The sequence below is a fragment of the Hypanus sabinus genome, chromosome 1, assembly GCF_030144855.1.
Source record: "Hypanus sabinus isolate sHypSab1 chromosome 1, sHypSab1.hap1, whole genome shotgun sequence".
Lineage (NCBI taxonomy): Eukaryota > Metazoa > Chordata > Chondrichthyes > Myliobatiformes > Dasyatidae > Hypanus > Hypanus sabinus.
In genome coordinates this window covers 22,177,011-22,195,795 of record NC_082706.1, presented here as the reverse complement: position 1 = coordinate 22,195,795, position 18,785 = coordinate 22,177,011, and the positions used below count along the sequence as shown (strand labels likewise).

The 18,785-nt window shown below is 39.1% G+C and overlaps 1 protein-coding gene across 2 annotated transcripts in view; it reads left to right on the top strand.

Moving 5' to 3' along the window:
* Positions 1-18,785, top strand: part of LOC132391603 (rho GTPase-activating protein 25-like) — a 102,742-nt gene that overhangs the window by 61,226 nt on the left and 22,731 nt on the right. For both annotated transcript variants that reach the window (XM_059965049.1, XM_059965134.1), the window contains exons 5-9: positions 4,031-4,238; positions 6,236-6,368; positions 12,318-12,391; positions 13,370-13,491; positions 17,144-17,316. In XM_059965049.1, the coding sequence (XP_059821032.1) occupies positions 4,031-4,238; positions 6,236-6,368; positions 12,318-12,391; positions 13,370-13,491; positions 17,144-17,316 (710 nt within the window). The remainder of the gene's footprint in view (positions 1-4,030; positions 4,239-6,235; positions 6,369-12,317; positions 12,392-13,369; positions 13,492-17,143; positions 17,317-18,785) is intronic.

Sequence of the window (18,785 nt, the reverse complement as noted above, 5' to 3'; positions counted from 1 at the left end):
AGTTATCTGGGACTGAGCTCACTGGAAATCAGAATGAGAGAGGATCTTACAGAAACATATAAACTTATGAAAGGGGTAGATAAGACAAGAGGCAGGAAAGTTGTTTCCACTTGTCAGTGAGACTAGGACCAGGGGATACAGATTCAAGGTTCAGTGGATCAGATTTGGGATGGAGATGAGAAAAAAACTGCTTTTCCCATAGAGTGGCAGAATTATCTGCCTAGAGAAACGGGCCATCTCATTCAATATATTTAAGATAAAGTTAGATACATTTTTGCATAGGAGGAGTATTAACATTTATGGGGAAAAGACAGGTAGGAGAAGCTGAATGCATGGCTAGATCAATCATGATCTTATTGAATGGCGGACAGACTCGATGGGATGGATAGCCTACTCCTGTTCCTATTTCTTCCATCCTTATGATTTGCTGCATTAAATTAAAATACCAATTGTCCGTCCTAACATCCACCACCCACTTTATTGATGTATAATCCTTCATCCACCTGAGCCTGCTTTCTGGAATTCCTCCTCACTCAATCTCCATAGCTTATTTAATAGCTTGCTCCAAATTATCTCTGTTACCCATCTGCTTTTGTACTCTCCAGATCTTATTCAGCACCTGTTGACTTCAGTTTTGATCTGACAGTAAAGACATTGAATAAATAGAACTTCTGCTTTCTTTTGTTATGATTTCTATTTCCTTTGGATTCATGAGTATCCTCATTTTTCATATGATAGAAAGATGATCGTATCATCAGGTGAGTTCCTAAATCCTGGAATTCCTTCTCCAAATGTTTCTTCCTCTTTGTCTCCCTTGCTCTAAGAGTAAACCTAGTTCTGAATAGACGTTTGACCATCTGTCTCAAAGTCCTCTTTTCTGACTCAAGTCTATACACTCTTCCAACAACATATTTGAATTATTTTATTACATCAGAAGATGCTACATAAATATAAATAGTAGTTGAGTTTGTTGAAAGCAGTGCAGATGGCCTGTGAAAATTACATGCTATATTTAACCAACCCTTTGTGATTCTGCAGCTCCTTTCTTAATGGTGTATTGAACTCAACATCCACTCTGGTTCAGGAGCTTGATTGTTGAAGGGTAATAACTGTTCGTGAGCTCAGTGATGTTGGAGAACTTTGCCTTTGATGGGCTGGGCCATATTTATTACCGGCATGTGTTGTGAAATTTGTTAACTTAGCAGCAGCAGCTCAATGCAATAGATGATAATATAGAAAGAAGAAGAAAAATAAATAAATAAATTACAGAAGCTATATGTCTGTCATTTTTTACTATTTATTTATGAACATGTTTGTTCTATGAATAGATTAAAAATAGTGCAAAAATAGAAATAATATAAAAAAGTGAGGTAGTAAGGCTTCCTTCCAAGGTACCTTACAGAACATCAATCTCAAGCAGCAGAGCTCGATAGGTACAATTCTCATTTTAGCTTGATACTACATTTTGTAGACTCTCCTTTCATTTCCATGTCATTTGTGTTCTATACCAGTCTGTGATGCAGCAACCAGTTAAATACTCTTCACCGTGCATCTGCAGATGTTTGTCAAGGTTTTCGATGTCATGCCAAATCTTTGCAGACTTCTAAGGAAGTAGAAGTGTTATCTTTTGTAACCTCAAGACATTCAACTAATTTAAATAAAGAAAACTTTGAGTTTGCCTTCAGTGAGGCACGCATTGATCACATGGTAGCGTGATGATGTATGTAATTAATGTAGTATTACATATAACTCATAATTATTTAAATAAACAAGAATGCTTAATCAACCAATACAGTATATATACAAGATTACTCAAATATTATTGAAATATTAAATACACAACAAGAGGCGCTGCCGTGCAATCTTTGAAATGGAACTTGCGTTATTACAACTTGGGATGTTCCAGAGTTTGGAGTTCAATTCCAGCACCGTTCTGCAAGGAGTCTCTGTATGTTCTCCCCGTGGAATGCGTGGGCTTTCCCTGGGCGCTCCAGTTTCCTCCCACAGTCGAAAGATGTACCCCTGTAGGTTAAGTGGCCATTGTAAATTGCCCCAGGAATAGGCTGGGGTTAATTGGTTTTTTGGCAGTTGCTGGGACAATTTACACAAAGGGTCAGAAGGGCCTGCTCTGTACTGTACCACTAAATAAATAAAATAACCAATAAACATTGTTAAATAGCTTCATCTATGTTCCACAGTGCTTGACACTGAGATTTTACTGCACCTTTGTACTTTAGCCTATCACCGGCATGATTGCAGCTTAAAGGCTGTAAATAGGACTAAAATTTACATGAAATTTAATGTAATTAAACTATTACCTCAATTAGAATTGAAGTCATCATTTATACAACATTAATAGCTTAATGATCATGTTTGCAGCAAAGCCCGGAATTTCCTTCGGAATGCCTCTTATCAGCAGTCAAAGTTCAAAGTGCATTTATTATCGAAGTGTGTACATGTCAGTATATACTATCTTAAGATTTTCTTGCAGCCATTTTCAGGAAGATAAAGAAATGCAGTAGAATTTGTGAAAAACTATAAAAAGCAGACTGATAAACACTAACGTGCAAAAAACACAATCTTCCCTCAGAAACTGATTGGAAAGCTGAGCCTACTGGGCCTGAACTCTTTCCTCTGCAAATGGATCCTAGCCTTCCTGACTGGGAGACCTCAGTCAGTCCGGATCGGGAGCAGCATCTCCAACACCATCACACTGAGCATGGGAGCTCCCCAGGGCTGTGTGCTCAGTCCACTGCTGTTCACTCTGCTGACCCATGACTGTGCTGCAACACACAGCTCGAACCATGTCATCAAGTTCGCCGATGACACGATCGTGGTGGGTCTCATCAGCAAGAATGATGAGTCAGCTTACAGAGAGGAAGAGCAGCGGCTAATGGACTGGTGCAGAGCCAACAACCTGTCTCTGAATGTGAACAAAACAAAAGAGATGGTTGTTGACCTCAGGAGGGCACACAGTGACCACTCCCCACTGAACATTGACGGCTCTTCAGTAGAGATCGTTAAGAATACCAAATTTCCTGGTGTTCAGCTGGTGGAGAATCTCATCTGGTCCCTCAACACCAGCTCCATAGCAAAGAAAGCCCAGTAACGTCTCTACTTTCTGCGAAGGCTGAGGACAGTCCATCTCCCACCCGCCATCCTCATCACATTCTACAGGGGTTGTATTGAGAGTATCCTGAGCAGCTGCATCACTGCCTGGTTTAGAAATGGCACCATCTCTGATCGCAAGACCCTGCAGCGGATAGTGAGGTCAGCTGAGAAGATCATTGGAGTCTCTCTTCCTGCCATCACGGACATTTACATTACATGCTGCATCCACAAAGCAAACAGCATTATGAAGGACCCCACACACCCCTCATACAAACTCTTCTCCCTCCTGCAGTCTGGGAAAAGGCACCGTAGCATTTGGGCTCTCACGACCAGACTATGTAACAGTTTCTTCCCCCAGGCTATCAGACTCCTCAATACCCAGAGCCTGGACTGACACCTTACTGCCCTATTGTCTTGTTTATCATTTATTGTAATGTCTGCACTGTTTTGTGCACTTTATGTCCTGGGTAGGTCTGTAGTCTAGTGTAGTATTTTTTCTGTGTTGTTTTTTTACGTAGCTCAGTCTAGTTTTTGTACTGTGTCATGTAACAACATGGTCCTGAAAAAAATTGTCTCATTTTTACTATGTACTGTACCAGCAGTTATGGTCAAAATGACAATTAAAGTGACTTGACTTGAGAAGACAATCTGTGCAAAAATACTGAGAATGTGAATTATAGAGCTCTTGAAAGTGAGCCTGTAGGTTGAGCAATCAGTTCAGATTTGAGGTGAGTGAAGTTATCCTTGCTGGTTTAGACAAGTAGTGCCAGTAATCTCATCATCCCTGTAGGAGATTAGAAGAACATTTTCATATTTAGATTTACTCCTCTCTTGGCGAAGGTGGTAAAATCCAATTCTGAGATATTTGATCTCCAAGAGTGTTGGTAGTTATCTAATTTAATTCTTTTCCTTCCCGCAGCTGTCTTCGGCCAGCGTCTGACAGACACACTGGCATATGAGCAAAAGTTTGGACAACACTTGGTGCCCATTATCGTGGAGAAGTGTGTTGCCTTCATGCGGGAGCAGGGACTGAAAGAGGAAGGAATCTTTCGCTTACCTGGGCAAGATAACCTGGTCAAAGAACTGAGGGATGCTTTTGATTCTGGAGAGAGGCCAACATTAAACAAGTATGCAAATGAAACACCTATTGTGAGGAAAATTGCTATAATGCCATCACATTTAGGAAGGTGTACTATCAACACACAGCAAAGATTATGCAAGGGAGAAAAGACTGCGAGAAGAACTCATTTGGTCAGGCAGCATCTATTGAAGTGAATAAACAGTCAATGTTTTGGGCTGATACCCTTCTTCAGGACTGAGAAGGAAGGGGGAAGTTACCAAAAGAAAAAAGGTTGGGGGGGAGGGAAAGGAGGTAAAAGGTGATAGGTGAAACCAGGTGGGTGGAAAAAGTCAATGGCTGGAGAAGTAGGAATCTGATAGGTGTGGAGAGTGGACGTCGGAGAAAGGGAAGAAGGACAGGAACTGTGGGAAGTAATAGGCAGGTGAGAAGAGGTAAAAGGTCAGGGTGGGAAATAGAAGCAGTGGAGACAGTGGGATGGAGGAAATCTATTTACCAGAAGGAGAAATTGATATTCATGCCATCAGGTTGTAGGCTACCCAGACGGAAGCCCTGATGATGGCCTCATCTTGGCACAAGAGGGGCCATGGAATGACATGTCAGAATGGGAATGGGAATCTGAATTGACATATTTGTCACCAGGAAGTCCCGCTTGTGGCAGATGGAGCAGATGTACTCAATAAAGTGGTCTCCCAATTAATGCTGGGTCTCGTGTATGTAGAGGGGGCTGCATCAGGAACAGTAAACACAATAGATAACCCCAGCAGATTGTGTAGCTTCACCTGGAAGCACTATTTGGGGCTTTGAATGGAGGTGAGGTAGGAAGTGTATAGGCAGATGTAGTATTTAAACTGCTTGCAGGGTTTAGTGTTAGAAAGCAGATTAGCGGGGAGGGATGAATGGACAGGAGAATCACATCAAGCCTGCTCTGTCATTCAATAATGGCTGATCATTTTTTCCTCTCCTCAGTCCCACTCCCCGGCCTTCTCCCCGTAACCTTTGATGCCATGTCCAATCAAGAACCTATCAAGATCTGCCTTAAATACACCAAACTACCTGGCCTCCACAGTTGCCTGTGTTAAGAAATTCCACTAATGCACCGCCCTCTGGCTAAAGGAATTTCTCCACATCTCCTCTTGAATGGGCACCCAGCTATCCTGAGGCTGCCATGGAGGAGTGAACAGGATGTTTCGGAACAGAAGGCTGAAAGTGACAATAAATGTATTTAATATAAACAAGAGCAAATCTGCAGATGCTGGAAAGCCTAAGCAACGCATAAATGCTGGAGGAACTCAGCAGGCCAGGCAGTATCTATGGAAAAGAGTAAACAGTCAATACTTCGGGCCTTCAGATTTCTTATTCTGTCTTCTCCCCTTCCTTTCCGGTCCTGTCGAAGGGTCTCAGCATGAAGTGTTGACTGTTTACTCTTTTCCATAGATGCTGCCTGGCCTGCTGAGTTCTCACAGCATTTTGCAATGTATTTAATATGTTCCCTAAGGTAGCAGAAGTTGGTTAGTGCAAGTACAAAACATTCACCAAGATATAAAATAAGAAATGCAAAAAAGAACTTCTTTACTAAGAGTGCAAGTCACAATCATGGGAAGTGGTTGAAATAAATGGTATAGTTAGATTTAAGGAGGAACTGGATACATTCCAAGAATCAGCAACTCTATCAAGTTACTTGGCAATTTGAAACAAATGGACAAATTTCATCCAACAAATACCCAACTGGCTATCCTGCCCTAAATTAATTTTGCGTGAGGGCATCTCCAGATTTTCTGCTGCTGTTGTTTTGTATGTCATTCAGACTTCTAATTGAAAGGAAGCCTAGGAGGCGAGTCACCACTTAATTCAGAATTTTGCCTGGTGACTGACTTTAACCTGAATTCTGCAAAATGCTTATTGCCTCCATGCACAAAAATTACAATGAGCTGCGCAATGGCCATTACGCCCTAATCTATCCAAATTATCTGTGAGAATTTCTTTAGAATTCCTTCCACCTGCTTCATCAAATTATCATATATTGACACATGCCTTATCTTCCAGGGATACAGATGTGCACACTGTCGCTTCTTTGTTCAAGTTATACTTAAGAGAACTCCCAGAACCAGTCATTCCTTGGTCCCAATATGAAGACTTTCTTGCATGCAGTCAAAGGATGGACAGTGAAAACAAGTTGGTGTGTTATTCGTCTACCTGTAATTTATACTCTACCTTGCTGTTCTCTATTAGCCTTGAAGAGGACAGATTCATTATCTAAAAGTCAATTATGCCTGTACATTTTGTGTAGGATACTATGCTAAGAACTGGAATTTATTTATCATTGCCACATGTACTGAGGTACATACAAAAACTCGTCTTGCATTCTGTTCATACAGATCAGATCATTACACAGTGTAATGAGGTAGAACAAGATGAAACAATAACAGCATGTAGAATAAAGTTTAACAGCTACACAGAAGGCGCAGTGCCCATAAATATTAAGGTGCAAAATCATAATGAGGTAGATTATGAGGTCAGGAGTCCATCTTATCATACTAGGGAACAATTTAATAGTCTGATAACAATAGGTTTAGCTGTCATTGAGCCTGGCGGTATGGACTTCCAGGCTTTTGTATTTTCTGCCTAATGGATAGGAGGACAAGAAAGAGTGCACAGGGTGTGTGAGGTCTTTGGTTATGCTGACCACTTTATTAGGCAACACGAAGTATAGATAGAGTCCATGGAGGGGAGGCTGGTTTCTGAGATGTGTCCCCAACACTAAGAATAAATGATGATATATTGTTACTCAGTTCCATTCAGTTAGTCACATGGGAAGCTAACTAATATTCTCTTCACCTCTAAATTTAAAAAAATGCAAACAAGCTAACAGAGAAACATGTCATTTGGCCCATCTGGGCCATCCTGACTTATATAATGATATCAAGCCTTCCCATACTTTTCCACTATATTTACCCCCTTCATGTGTTAATTTAATTTCCCCTCAAGTGCACCCAAAATATTCATCTTATCTAGTTGAGGAAATATTTGCATATGCTCTGAGTATTAAACATTATTTTAAAATTTCCATCGGATTTTTAGTACAACTGTTAGAACACAAAAGGAAAAAAGGAAAAAGAAACAAGGAGAAAGATTGACTCTCAATCCACCCGTTCATTTAACAAGATCAAGGTTGACTCATAACTCAATACTATTTATTATGTTTCTTGCCAGTATCTCTGAAAGTCTTCTGTGTTTCACTCCAGAAAGTTTGACTCTATCTTTTAGATTCTATTCCAAGCAAGACTTTCCAACTAGCAGAGCAAGACTGGATAAAAATACACCTCCTCTTAACATCTTGCAAAAATTTTTGAATCATGACAAGGGCAAAAGGATTAAAAGAACTATTTTCACTGATTCTGGCAAATATCATAAACTTAAAGCTAAAAGAAAAATGAAGATTTTGTGCTCAGAGTTCAGATTCAAGACACCCAGCCACATTCAGTAAAAGCAGTAAAATCTATTCACAACATTTAATGTACTAGAAAAATTTTAAGAGGAAATAGAAAATGGGATCAATCAACATGAAAAGGTGTTTTCAGAATGTGGGAACGAGGTAGACGGACTCACTTAAATTAAAATTGCTTTAAAGGGAAGGAGATGATATAGAGTCCTTTGTATAGTAATCCCCAGTGTTGGCACATGGCCAAGTGGTTAAGCTGTTGATCTAGTGATCTGAAGGTCACTAGTTCGAGCCTCAGCTAAGGCAGCATGTTGTCTCCTTAAGCAAAGCACATAACAACACATTGCTCTGCGATGACACCGATACCAAGCTGCTTGGGTCTTAGTTCTCTTCCCTTGGACAACATCGGTGGCATGGAGAGGGGATGCTTGCAGCATAGGCAACTGCTGGTCTCCCATACAACCCTGCCCAGGCCTGCCCCCTGGAAACTTTCCAAGGCGCAAATTCATGGTCTCTCGAGCCTAACAGATGCCTATAATAAAAAATCCCCAGAATGATAGCAGGAATAATGTTAAAATTAAGAGGCTTATTTCATTAAAATGATGGCCCAATTTTCAAAATTCTTTAAATTAAGGGACACAAGCTACTCTTCCATGGGATAGTGTTAGTATCATGCCAGAAGAGCAAAGGAATAAATTGGATAAAGTGATTCTACCAGGTAACAAAGTATTTGGGCAGGAATAAATCACATAGCATTTAGATAAGAGTGTCTAGGGAAAGGAAAATCTCATCTCAGTTCCTAACACTCAAGAATTTATCACCTAGTTCTAAATCGTCTAGCCTGAAAAAATGTCAATTGAATTATAAAATAATAAAGAAGATTTCTTATTTGTAAAGTTCAAACTGTCAAATCCAATCTGAATCTTATACTTACTTAATGCTGCTGGTGTTCAGAGTAGTAATGAATCCTCCATCGGTCTGTCCATACCTTAGAACACATATATAGAAGGATTCTTCCTTGTTGTTTCTGCAACAATTTTGTTTTGCCAGTCAGGGTTGTTAGCCCTGAGCTGAACCCCCAAACTTGGAGGATTGTTGGATCACTCTTAGTCTAGCCTCTACCCCTTGACCTGTTTGGCATGGATGACCCTACCAAGAGCCAAAGCATAAAGCCCTGACTGCAGCCAACATCGCTCTCTGGGTCCTTGAGGCACGCAAGCCTCCAAATCCTATGACAAATTTGTGGCTGTCTTGGAGGAGACTCTTATACCCCACAAGTGAAAATTTCCCATTCATCTGAATTCCAGGGAATAAGGAATAACAAAATGAAATTAATGCAAGCAATCAGAATTGAAAGCCACCTTTAAGAAACAAAACTTCAAATCTAGTGGTCTCATTTATCTCCTATAATCTGTTAAGACTTCCTGATGTGAGGATGACTGTGGAACAATGTAATTCTCTGTTCGCCAACATAACCCTCGTCCAAAGGCAACACTAAATTTCTTGGGATCAATCTGGTCTGAATTGGAAAAAAATAATCATTTTTCTACTCTGCTGCAAATTCTTTTGCTGTGCCTCTTTTGACCTTCATGACTCACAGCACAGAAGTTTTCCAATCACTAACAAAAGAAAATCTGCAGATGCTGAAAATCTGAGCAACACACACAAAATGCTTATAGGAGCTCCGCAGGCCAGGCACATCTATGGAAAAGAGTACTGTTGATGTTTCGAGATTTTTATCATTAACTAAAGTAAACCCTCACTCCAGGTATCCTTTTAGTGATTCTCCACTTCCAATGGATTCTTTATTTCTTCCAAACTCCAAAGCCCTCTTTAAATTGAAGGTGGCATTCATGATTATTGACCAAATGGAATACACGTCATTAATTTGTTTTTTTTTCTGTTTTGTGTATGTCTGCAAAGGGGAAGAATTTCAGGTTGTGTACTATATATATTCTCTGATATTAGATTAAACCATTGCACAGATTGGCAGTAGATCCCATTTCTTTTACTTGGTAGCCAAACTTTTTAGTTAAGTGGATTCTTTCACATTCTTCAAATTCCGTTGGACATTTTCACAACATGCCAAAGAGGTTTTCAGACAATGAAATACAGCAATCTTTTGTTCTGCTCCAGTTTTTGTTGTTTTTGTTTTGGGATCTGAGATTCACTGACAATTCACCGAGATTGACTGACATTTATCATTACGTATAAGAAATGTGAGAGCCAAATTGCATAAGCTCCCAATGACAGCAATGTGAAAACCACTGATAATTGGCTCTTCAGCAATATTGAGTGAGGGAATAATATTGGTCAAGGCCCAGAGATAAATTGCCTGTAGCTATAGAGTTCTGCAGAACAGGAATATGTCCTTCAGTCCATCTAACCCATGCCTACCCTTTTCCCCATCTACACTAATCCCATTTGTCCTCATAAGCCAATTTAAGATGGGGGGTTTAGTTATTCTCTTCCATAACTGCCATGAAATTCACAAAATTTTTGTCACTGTTCCCAGAGTGTTCCCCTACCAACACTTCCACCATCTGTCCTGTTTCATTTCTTGAAGACAAACACCACCCTGCCTCTAGTAGGACTTTCTTATACTCTGTCTCAAGAAAACTTTCTTAGATGCTCTTAATAAATTCCACCCTGTCTAAGCTCCTTGCTCTTAGGCAATTCCAGCCAAAACTCTGAAATTTAAAATCACCCAGTCCTATAACCATTTTCCCTTTATACCTTTCTCCGAATTGTTTACATATTTATACCTCTGTTTCTTACTTACTATTTGGAGGCCTGTAGCATCACGCCAGCAGAACTATCAGCCTGCTCAAATTCCTAAGTTCTACCTGTAAAGGTCTCATGAAATGACCCCTCCAAATATCCTCTCTCTAGTGCTGTCACTATGACTTTCCTCTTTTACATTCCCCTCTATTGCTTCTGAACAACCCCAGAACATAAAGCTGAGAGTCCTGCAGTTCTCTTTGCTAGGTTTCTGTCATTGCAATAATATCATAATTCCAAGTGCGTATCTACACTCTAAGCTATTCTAATTTACCTGAGAGATTCCATGCATTAAAGTGAATGCATTTAGGCTTGTCGGTCCTCTCATACTCCCTACTTTCCACAGTCTGCTTTGCCCACTGGACATTTTATTCTCTATATTTTTTCACCCCGTCCACTGCTCTGCTACAATATTCCCAACTCTCTGTGAAATTAGTTTAAACCTTCTTGAGAACTATCAGTAACCCTTCCGGCAAGGATATCAGTGTCCCTCCAGTTCCTCAACAGGGAGAACTTGAAATGTTTTCAATCCACTTGAGAACAGATGAGGTTTCAATTTAAAAATTCAGAAGATAACAGCTTTAAGAGTGCTGCCTACCTTTACTCTTCTGTCCAAGACCTTTCCGCATTCGAGTCATGAGACCCAGTATACCTCGTCTCAAAGATGTAAGAACTACCACCCTAAATGCAGTGTGCACTGCACAGCCAGTCACATTAAACACTAACAATCTTCTATCTGACTGTTAGGAAATTCCAATGGTTCAGTGTCAGGCCCCATGATCCTTTTCTACGTTTTGGGGTCCAGATTCCCTTGCTTCCTCTCATAATACCATTACTGAAATTCTTTTTCTAACACTTCTTTAAATCTCATCCAGTTCACTGAAAAATGTATTATTCAATTGTCTAACATGTTTTTCTTAAAAACTGAAATAAAAGTGATTGAACTATTTAATAACATCCAAAAGTCCAGAAAGCCTGCTCATCTAGCACCAAAGACTAGATTGTGTTAGATTAATGGAATTTTGCTTGCTTTACTTAAAATACTTCTTTAGAGCAACATCACACCAAACTGAATATAAGTGGGTTTCCAAACAGTGGCCTTGGTGACAATATACAATAATTCAGAATATGTGCAGTTTGGGTGGTTAATGGTTGGGTTGAGTTGTCCTCCAATCTTGGCAATTTACTTGCAAACGTTTCATCACATGCGAGAAGACATTGTCATTGTGTCAGTCTCATTGCATCAATAGTACACTGATAATGCCTCCTTACATCGTGATGAAACATTTGCAATTCCCAAGATCGGAGAACAACTCAAACCGACAATAGACAATTGTCCAGCTAAACAGAGCACCTTTAGTCTGGTTGATATCCATATTATCATGGACAACCTGATCATTTTGTTTCTTTGGCAATCTCCATTATAATTTTTGGTTTTTACACGATTATGTCAGTGATTAATTTCTCAGAGGTGCATTAGGTTCAATATATGGTGAAGGGATAAAGCATTCAAGTGGTTGTGCAATTGAGTTTTATCCAAATGAGGCAAGATGTACTTTTTGACATCCTAGATGATTTTTGTTCATTTCTGGGTGGCATTAATAAAAGCAACTCCTGTATCAGCTATACTCAACAATCCAGGAATAGCTTTTTCACCTCTGGCATCTGATTTCTGAATAGACATTGAACCAATGAACACAACCTCACTACTTTGTCTATTTCTGTTTTTGTACTGATTTAATTTAACTATTTTATATATATATTTACTGTAATTTTTTTTTTACATCATCATGTATTGCATTGTACTGCTGTCACAAAGTTAACAAATTTCACAATATTTGCTGGTTCTATTAAACCTGGTTCTAATTATGATTAATACTAAGACTTGTCACCTTTTCTTGACAGGGGCAACGGGAACTAATGAAACTGATATCATTGTTGCCTCAGGAAAACTACAACCTACTTGGTTACATCTGCAGGTACGCAGGTCTATCAGAAAAAAATACAATCCATCTCTTTGGACATTTGCAAACTTTGCTGCAGGAATATTAAAATGTGAACACTGGATACATTCGTGTAATAAAGAACCATGAGATTGGATGTGAAATGTAGTTTCTGAGGGCTATGGAACTGGAGATAGAATGGAAAAGTTGTGTGGAGTTAATAGAGGGTTAGAAGAAAGCTATTAGTTGAAAGTAGGTGAATATCAGAAATAAATATGAAAAATGCTGAAAATACTATCCAGAGGGAGTGACAGAGTTCACATTTCGGTCAATGACCTTTCATTAGAACTCAATGTTGCACCATTTCATGGAGTTCTTATAAAAAGCCAAGACACAAATATTGCCTGGCCTACTGAGTATTTCTGATATTTCCTGTTCATCCATTGTATGTTCAATGAAGGCTTCAGTTCAAAATGGGAGCGACTTTTATTTTGATTCCGATTGGTTTATTATTATGCGGGAATAATCTGTCTTTGGTTGTTAGAGCTAAAGGTAGTTGTGGGCATCAGCCTTGGTGTATAATCAACCTGGCATAGTCATTTCAACCAATCAAAGATTAAGTTGCCCTTCCACATATCTGTATGGATGTGCTACATATGTAATGGAGATGTCAGCGGTCAGAATTGTAACCAGAGAATACATTTAAATAATTAATAGAAGGACTGGAGGAACGGGAGGGTTCATGCAATGAGTGTTTAAGATCTGGAAGGCATTATATTGTACAAAGCTCATAACTGATTTTAAAGTTGCCTTCAAAAGAGAAATAGAAAAATATCTAACAGTATCTTTTTGAAAGAACTGGCTCAGGCTAGATAGGTCTTGTGAAGCTGTATCATTCAATGATCTGGAACAGTGCTTACTGGATGTTAGAGTTTTTCTTCTCAACAAAATAACTTTGATAACTTGACCTAAATCTATAATAATGTGACAAACTCTGATCTCTTTCCTGTTCAGGTTTCTCCATGAAGTCCAGTTGCAATCCGCTATTAACAAAATGAGTGTGGACAATTTGGCCACTGTTATTGGAGTGAATCTCTTCAGGCCCAGGACTGAGGATCCGGTGGCCATCATGAGAGGCAAGTTAAGTCTTAATCAAAATCAATTCTACAGTTTGAGACAGTTAATAATAATTCAAAACTGCTCTTCTGTGAGCAATATTGGTAAATTGTATCTTGTAACATCTGACAATAATAGACTTGTCTTGTCTACAATCCATCCAGATGAATAAATGACAACAGTGCATTGAGGAAGTACAAAGTTGAATAATAACAGACTGCAGCATGAAGTGTTACAGTACAGAGAAAGAGTAGTGCAGATGGACAGTTAAGGACAAGGTCACATGGATGTATGGCACAGATAAACAGGAAATGACCCTGATCTGCTCCAAATCTGATCATATCAACAGCTTAATGAAAATTGGTGGAAGTGGACAATGGCGAGGAGTGAAGTTGTAACGGCTTTAAACCAGACAATGCATCCCATCAGCTGATTGACGTTATTGGTAGAAGGCTGGGAAACAATCATTTCTCATCTCATGTTTCAAGAGCTGGATATTGTAATCTTTTTGCAGTTTGTCATCCTCTTCCAAAATTTTGCTTGAACAATTTTATAAAGAATCAAATGTTGAAAGTGGAGTATAACAAAGTGCCACTTTTGTAACACATGTTCAACACCTGAAGAAGGGTCTTGGCGCAAAATATCAACTATCTATTCATTTCCATAGATCCTGCCTGACCTGCTGAGCTCCTCCAGCAGTTTGTGTGTGTTGCTGTGGATTTCCAGCATCGGCAAACTTCTCTCAGTCAACATAAACATGAGAAAGGTTTCTAACCCAAGGATCTGGAAAAGAAGTCCTGATATGATAATATCAACAATTTGAATTTAGAAAGCGTGCTTAACAATAGAAAACACTTTTAGCAAGACAAAACAAGTTAGGGTCCTCAGGCAAGTGTTATGAAACAGAAAGTAAACACTGGCCCAAGAAACTAGTAGAATTGAGGACTATAAGCTTGTCCACTTTAAGGAACTGCTTAAAGGAGGAGAGAGAGGCAGGAAAGTTAAGGGAAGGAATCTGATGCTAATAAAGCAGTGATTAAAACTAGGTACAGTTCTCTGAGATGATTGTAGAGGTGGATAGGCATAAAGAGATGTGGACCATGGAAGAATTGAAAAGTAAGCATGAGATTTTCTCAGACATGCAATTGTTAATTGAGATTACCCACTCTTGTTTTGTGATCTGAATAAGGTGTGGATATGGGTGGATGGTAGAAGTGAATCTGCTTCAGCGGAATATTCCACTGGGAGTTAACCTGTTTGTCAGAACATATGGACAATGGTCACTTGGTCTAAAGTCCTAGAGTTTAACCAGATCCAAAGCCAAATGGTTAGTAGGTTAATTGGCTGTTGTAAATTGTCCCATAATTAGGCTAGGGTTAAATCAATGTGTTACTGGGTGGCGTGGATAGAAGGGCCTGTTCTGCATTGTATCTCGAAATAAAATAATATGCAAATATGTATAATGAAGCCTGCAAAAAAAATAGTGAATCAAGTTTTACTTTGCAGCCGTTACCTTCATTTTGAAAGGTGCACAACTCTTCCAGTTACAGACTCCTTAAAGTTTCCAAGTTGCCCAACCCCATCATTAACTTATTTCAGTGTGTTTCACCAGGATAATGGCAAAGCTAAGGAGGATTGAATTTTGAAGACAGAAACAGATCAGAATTTTTCCCTTGAGCCAAAAAATTAAAAATAACTTTATTGAGATACCTTAAGATAATGAAACACCCTGATTTCCTTGGCTGCATAAGTCTAGGGAAGACACTCTCAAGTCCCGCCAAACCCGTGAGATTGAGACACCTTGTCTCACCCCAAACCCCGGTTTGTGTGGATGCTGTGTAATTTGCTACCCTATTACAAATTAGTGTCACAAAATAACATACGATTGAAGGAATTATACTTGTGAATCTTAACTGAACGGTTAATAAAGAAAAACAAAAAGAACAGTGTCCATTTTAATTAAAATCAAATGGGCACAAGTTGAACTTCTCTGTCACTTGTGCACTGGGCACTCAGTCAGTGTGAAAGCACACACCACCTTCTGCACTTCACTTGCATCCATCTTGAACAAAGGGGTCTCCTACCGGGTCGTATCCGACAACTGGTTCTCCTCAGAGTCTTTTCTCTTTATCTCTGCTGAACACAAGCCCAAGCCCAACCTTATTATCCCTCACCAAGAAAAGCCTCCCACTAATTGGACAGCACATGTACCGCATCATCCCTTATCTTCAACAATAACCCAAACAGGCTGAAAGCAGAACAAATCACTCCCACAGAGCTGCCAAATGAAACACCTGCAGCAAAACAGTACAGATGTGAACTGGGGCATTACACTACTTTTCTGTTAAGGCTCTCTAAACAAAAAGAAACTAAATTTGGGCCAGCCATTTAACAGTAGCCAGAAAAAAACTTATTCTGGTAATTAACCCCTCATCTCCTACACCAGTCCCCATTCCTGTTTCCCTCTCTCATCTTATCTCCTTACCTGCCCATCACCACCCTCTGGTGCTCCTCCCCTTCCCTTTCTTCCATGGTCTTCTGTCCTCTGCTATCAGAATCCCCCTTCTCCAGTCCTTTGTCTCTTTCACCAATCAACTTCCCAGCTCTTTACTTCATCCCTTTCCCTTCTCCAGGTTTCACCTATCATCTTCCACTTTAAACTTCTTCCTTCCCTCCCCCTACCTTCCTTGTTTGACTTCTTCCCTTCCTTTCCAGTCCTGATGAAAGGTCTTGGTCCAAAATGTCGACTGTTTACTCTTTTCCGTGGATGCTGCCTGGCCTGCTGAGTTCCTCCAGTATTTTGTGTGTGGTGCTTTGGATTTCCAGCATCTGCAGATTTTCTTGTGTATGGGTAGATATTGTTTGACAAAGGTATTAATGGTTCTAAAAAAAAAGGTGAAGCTGAGATAAGACTCATTGTGAACTAAATGAGTGGCAGAAAGGATTCAAGGGACAAAATAGCCCACTTCTGGCACACTCAGGCCTCATTGTGCACTCCCTCTGGATTTTACTCAAGACCTCTCAAATCTGTGCTGAAGAGATACCATTTTCACAAAAAAAATACCCTTGCAATAATTGGGGAATTTGGAAAAGAATATCTGATTTTCAGGGTTGACGCTGCCATTAGCAATGAGTCAATTAATTATGTTGATGTGCAATGTGTAATAAATGAGCCGATTGAAGGAAGAAGTTGCCACTTTGATGAAATCTCTTTTTCAATGTTTGAAATATATATGAATTACAAGGTTAGTTTCAATAGCTGGAAATGTTCATTTATAAAGAGAATCAGTCTATCCTTCGACAGGGCAAATAAAAATAGTTTTATTTAAGTGTTTGGTGCCACTGAACCCACTACTAAATAACTATCATTACTTAGTGGAGCTACAGAGGAGAAATTACCTAGGGTCCATGTAGTAATAGAATAGAGAGCTCAAAATGTAAGCAATTAAGTTACGTTTCCAAAATGTTCCTTATTATCCACAATCTTATGCTTCTTGTCATCATGTGCGGGCCACTGGGATATTAAATTAATTCATCTCAACTAAGGCGCAGTTTTTATTTGGTTTCTGATGAGCATATTGTTACTTTGATTCATAGTTTTTCCCAATGTAAAGTATAAATGTTATAAGTATGTTTGGCAGAGAAATGACTCAGTCTCTTTTTTTTATATAGGAGCACCACAAATTCAGAAACTGATGACTGTGATGATCAGCAACCATGATGAATTGTTCCCAAAACACAAGGATAAACCACCTTCCCCTTTGAAGTCAGACAGCAAGAAAGCTTCCTCTCAACGGAGCATGGTTGGCTGGGGTGCATCAGACATGCAGACCGGTGCTTACAGGGTACAGTTGTCTAAGAATGACCTTCATCGATAACCAGCTCTTTGACAACTAGCATATAGTTAGCAATTTTAATCTAGCAGTAGGGATTTAAGGGGTAACTTCATCACTCAGATAGTGGTGTGTGTATGGAATGAGCTGCCACAGAAAGTAGCTGAGGCAGGTACAATAACCACATTCCAAATATATTTGGATATATAGATGGATAGGATGGGTTTAGAGTGATATGGGTCAACCTTGGACACATGGGACCAGATTGGTGGGCACCATGGTCAGCATGGATGATTTGGGCCAAAGGGCTTGATTCCATGCTCTATTATTCTATGACATTAAAATGCTCCAATGTGCTCTATGGGAAGAAACTCAACCAAGATTTGGCATTTTCCAAAAACTTGATTAAAAGACATATGTTTAGGAAGAATTTTGCAGAGGCATGGTAAAGCTGAGAATTTCAAAGAGAATTCCAAAGCCTAATGCTTAAGTTACTAAAGTCATGGCCCTCTGTATTTGGGCAAAGAAAATGGACATTACATGCAATATCCATTTCTAGAGGGGTTAATAGGGAATGCTGACTGATAATAGAATGGATTGGTTACCACATCAACATTCTCTTTCTGAATGCTTGCTGGAAGAATGTGGTGTGGTTATCAATTTCTCCCCAACTTCAATTAGCAGTACAATGATTTGTTGGTGTTTCCTTTTGTAGACTCCAAGCAACATAACTTATTGCCCCTAGGTAGGGAAACAAACTTAACTATACTCAGCATTAAATGTGAGTGTGGAATTGAACAGTCTAGAACACTGACAAAGAAAAAAATATCAAAATGTAGACTGGTTTAGACCAACTTAATGACCAGCTGTAATCTTTCTACTTACACATCAGTAATGCCATTACTTCCAAATAATGTAGTCATTTCTGGTTAATTGTAGCAAACCAGGACTAATACATTTTGGCCTAATTTAACACCTGCCCCAATTAGTATTAAATTATGTGCTTAAATAAAATGCATAACAAATTAAAACACAAAAAAAATTTAAAAAATTAAAAAAAAAATTAAATTAAAATAAAATACTATAAAACTGTTTGCTAGTTCCAAATAGTTATCGACAAAGAATTAATCCAGTCTATGGTGCCATTGACTGTAAATGAACAACATCAGTGTAGACACCTTGTGTAGATGATAGATTGCCGTCGGACAATGTTTTTGATGATTGCATCCTCCAAATCTTCATTTTCATTATAACATTCAAAATGAATGTTGATATCTTCAAATTCTCTATAGTTCCTAACTTGTTGAAGTATGAAATAATTTCACTTTCAGTCCTGAATGTTTCTGGCATCTTAAACCCTGAATGCTTGAAACTGCAGTGAGCAAAACAGTTCTGAATCATCTTTCTACTTATTTCTCACCAACTATCAATGACAAAAATCATTGCTTTTTGATCACAAGTGTACACAAATGACACTATTT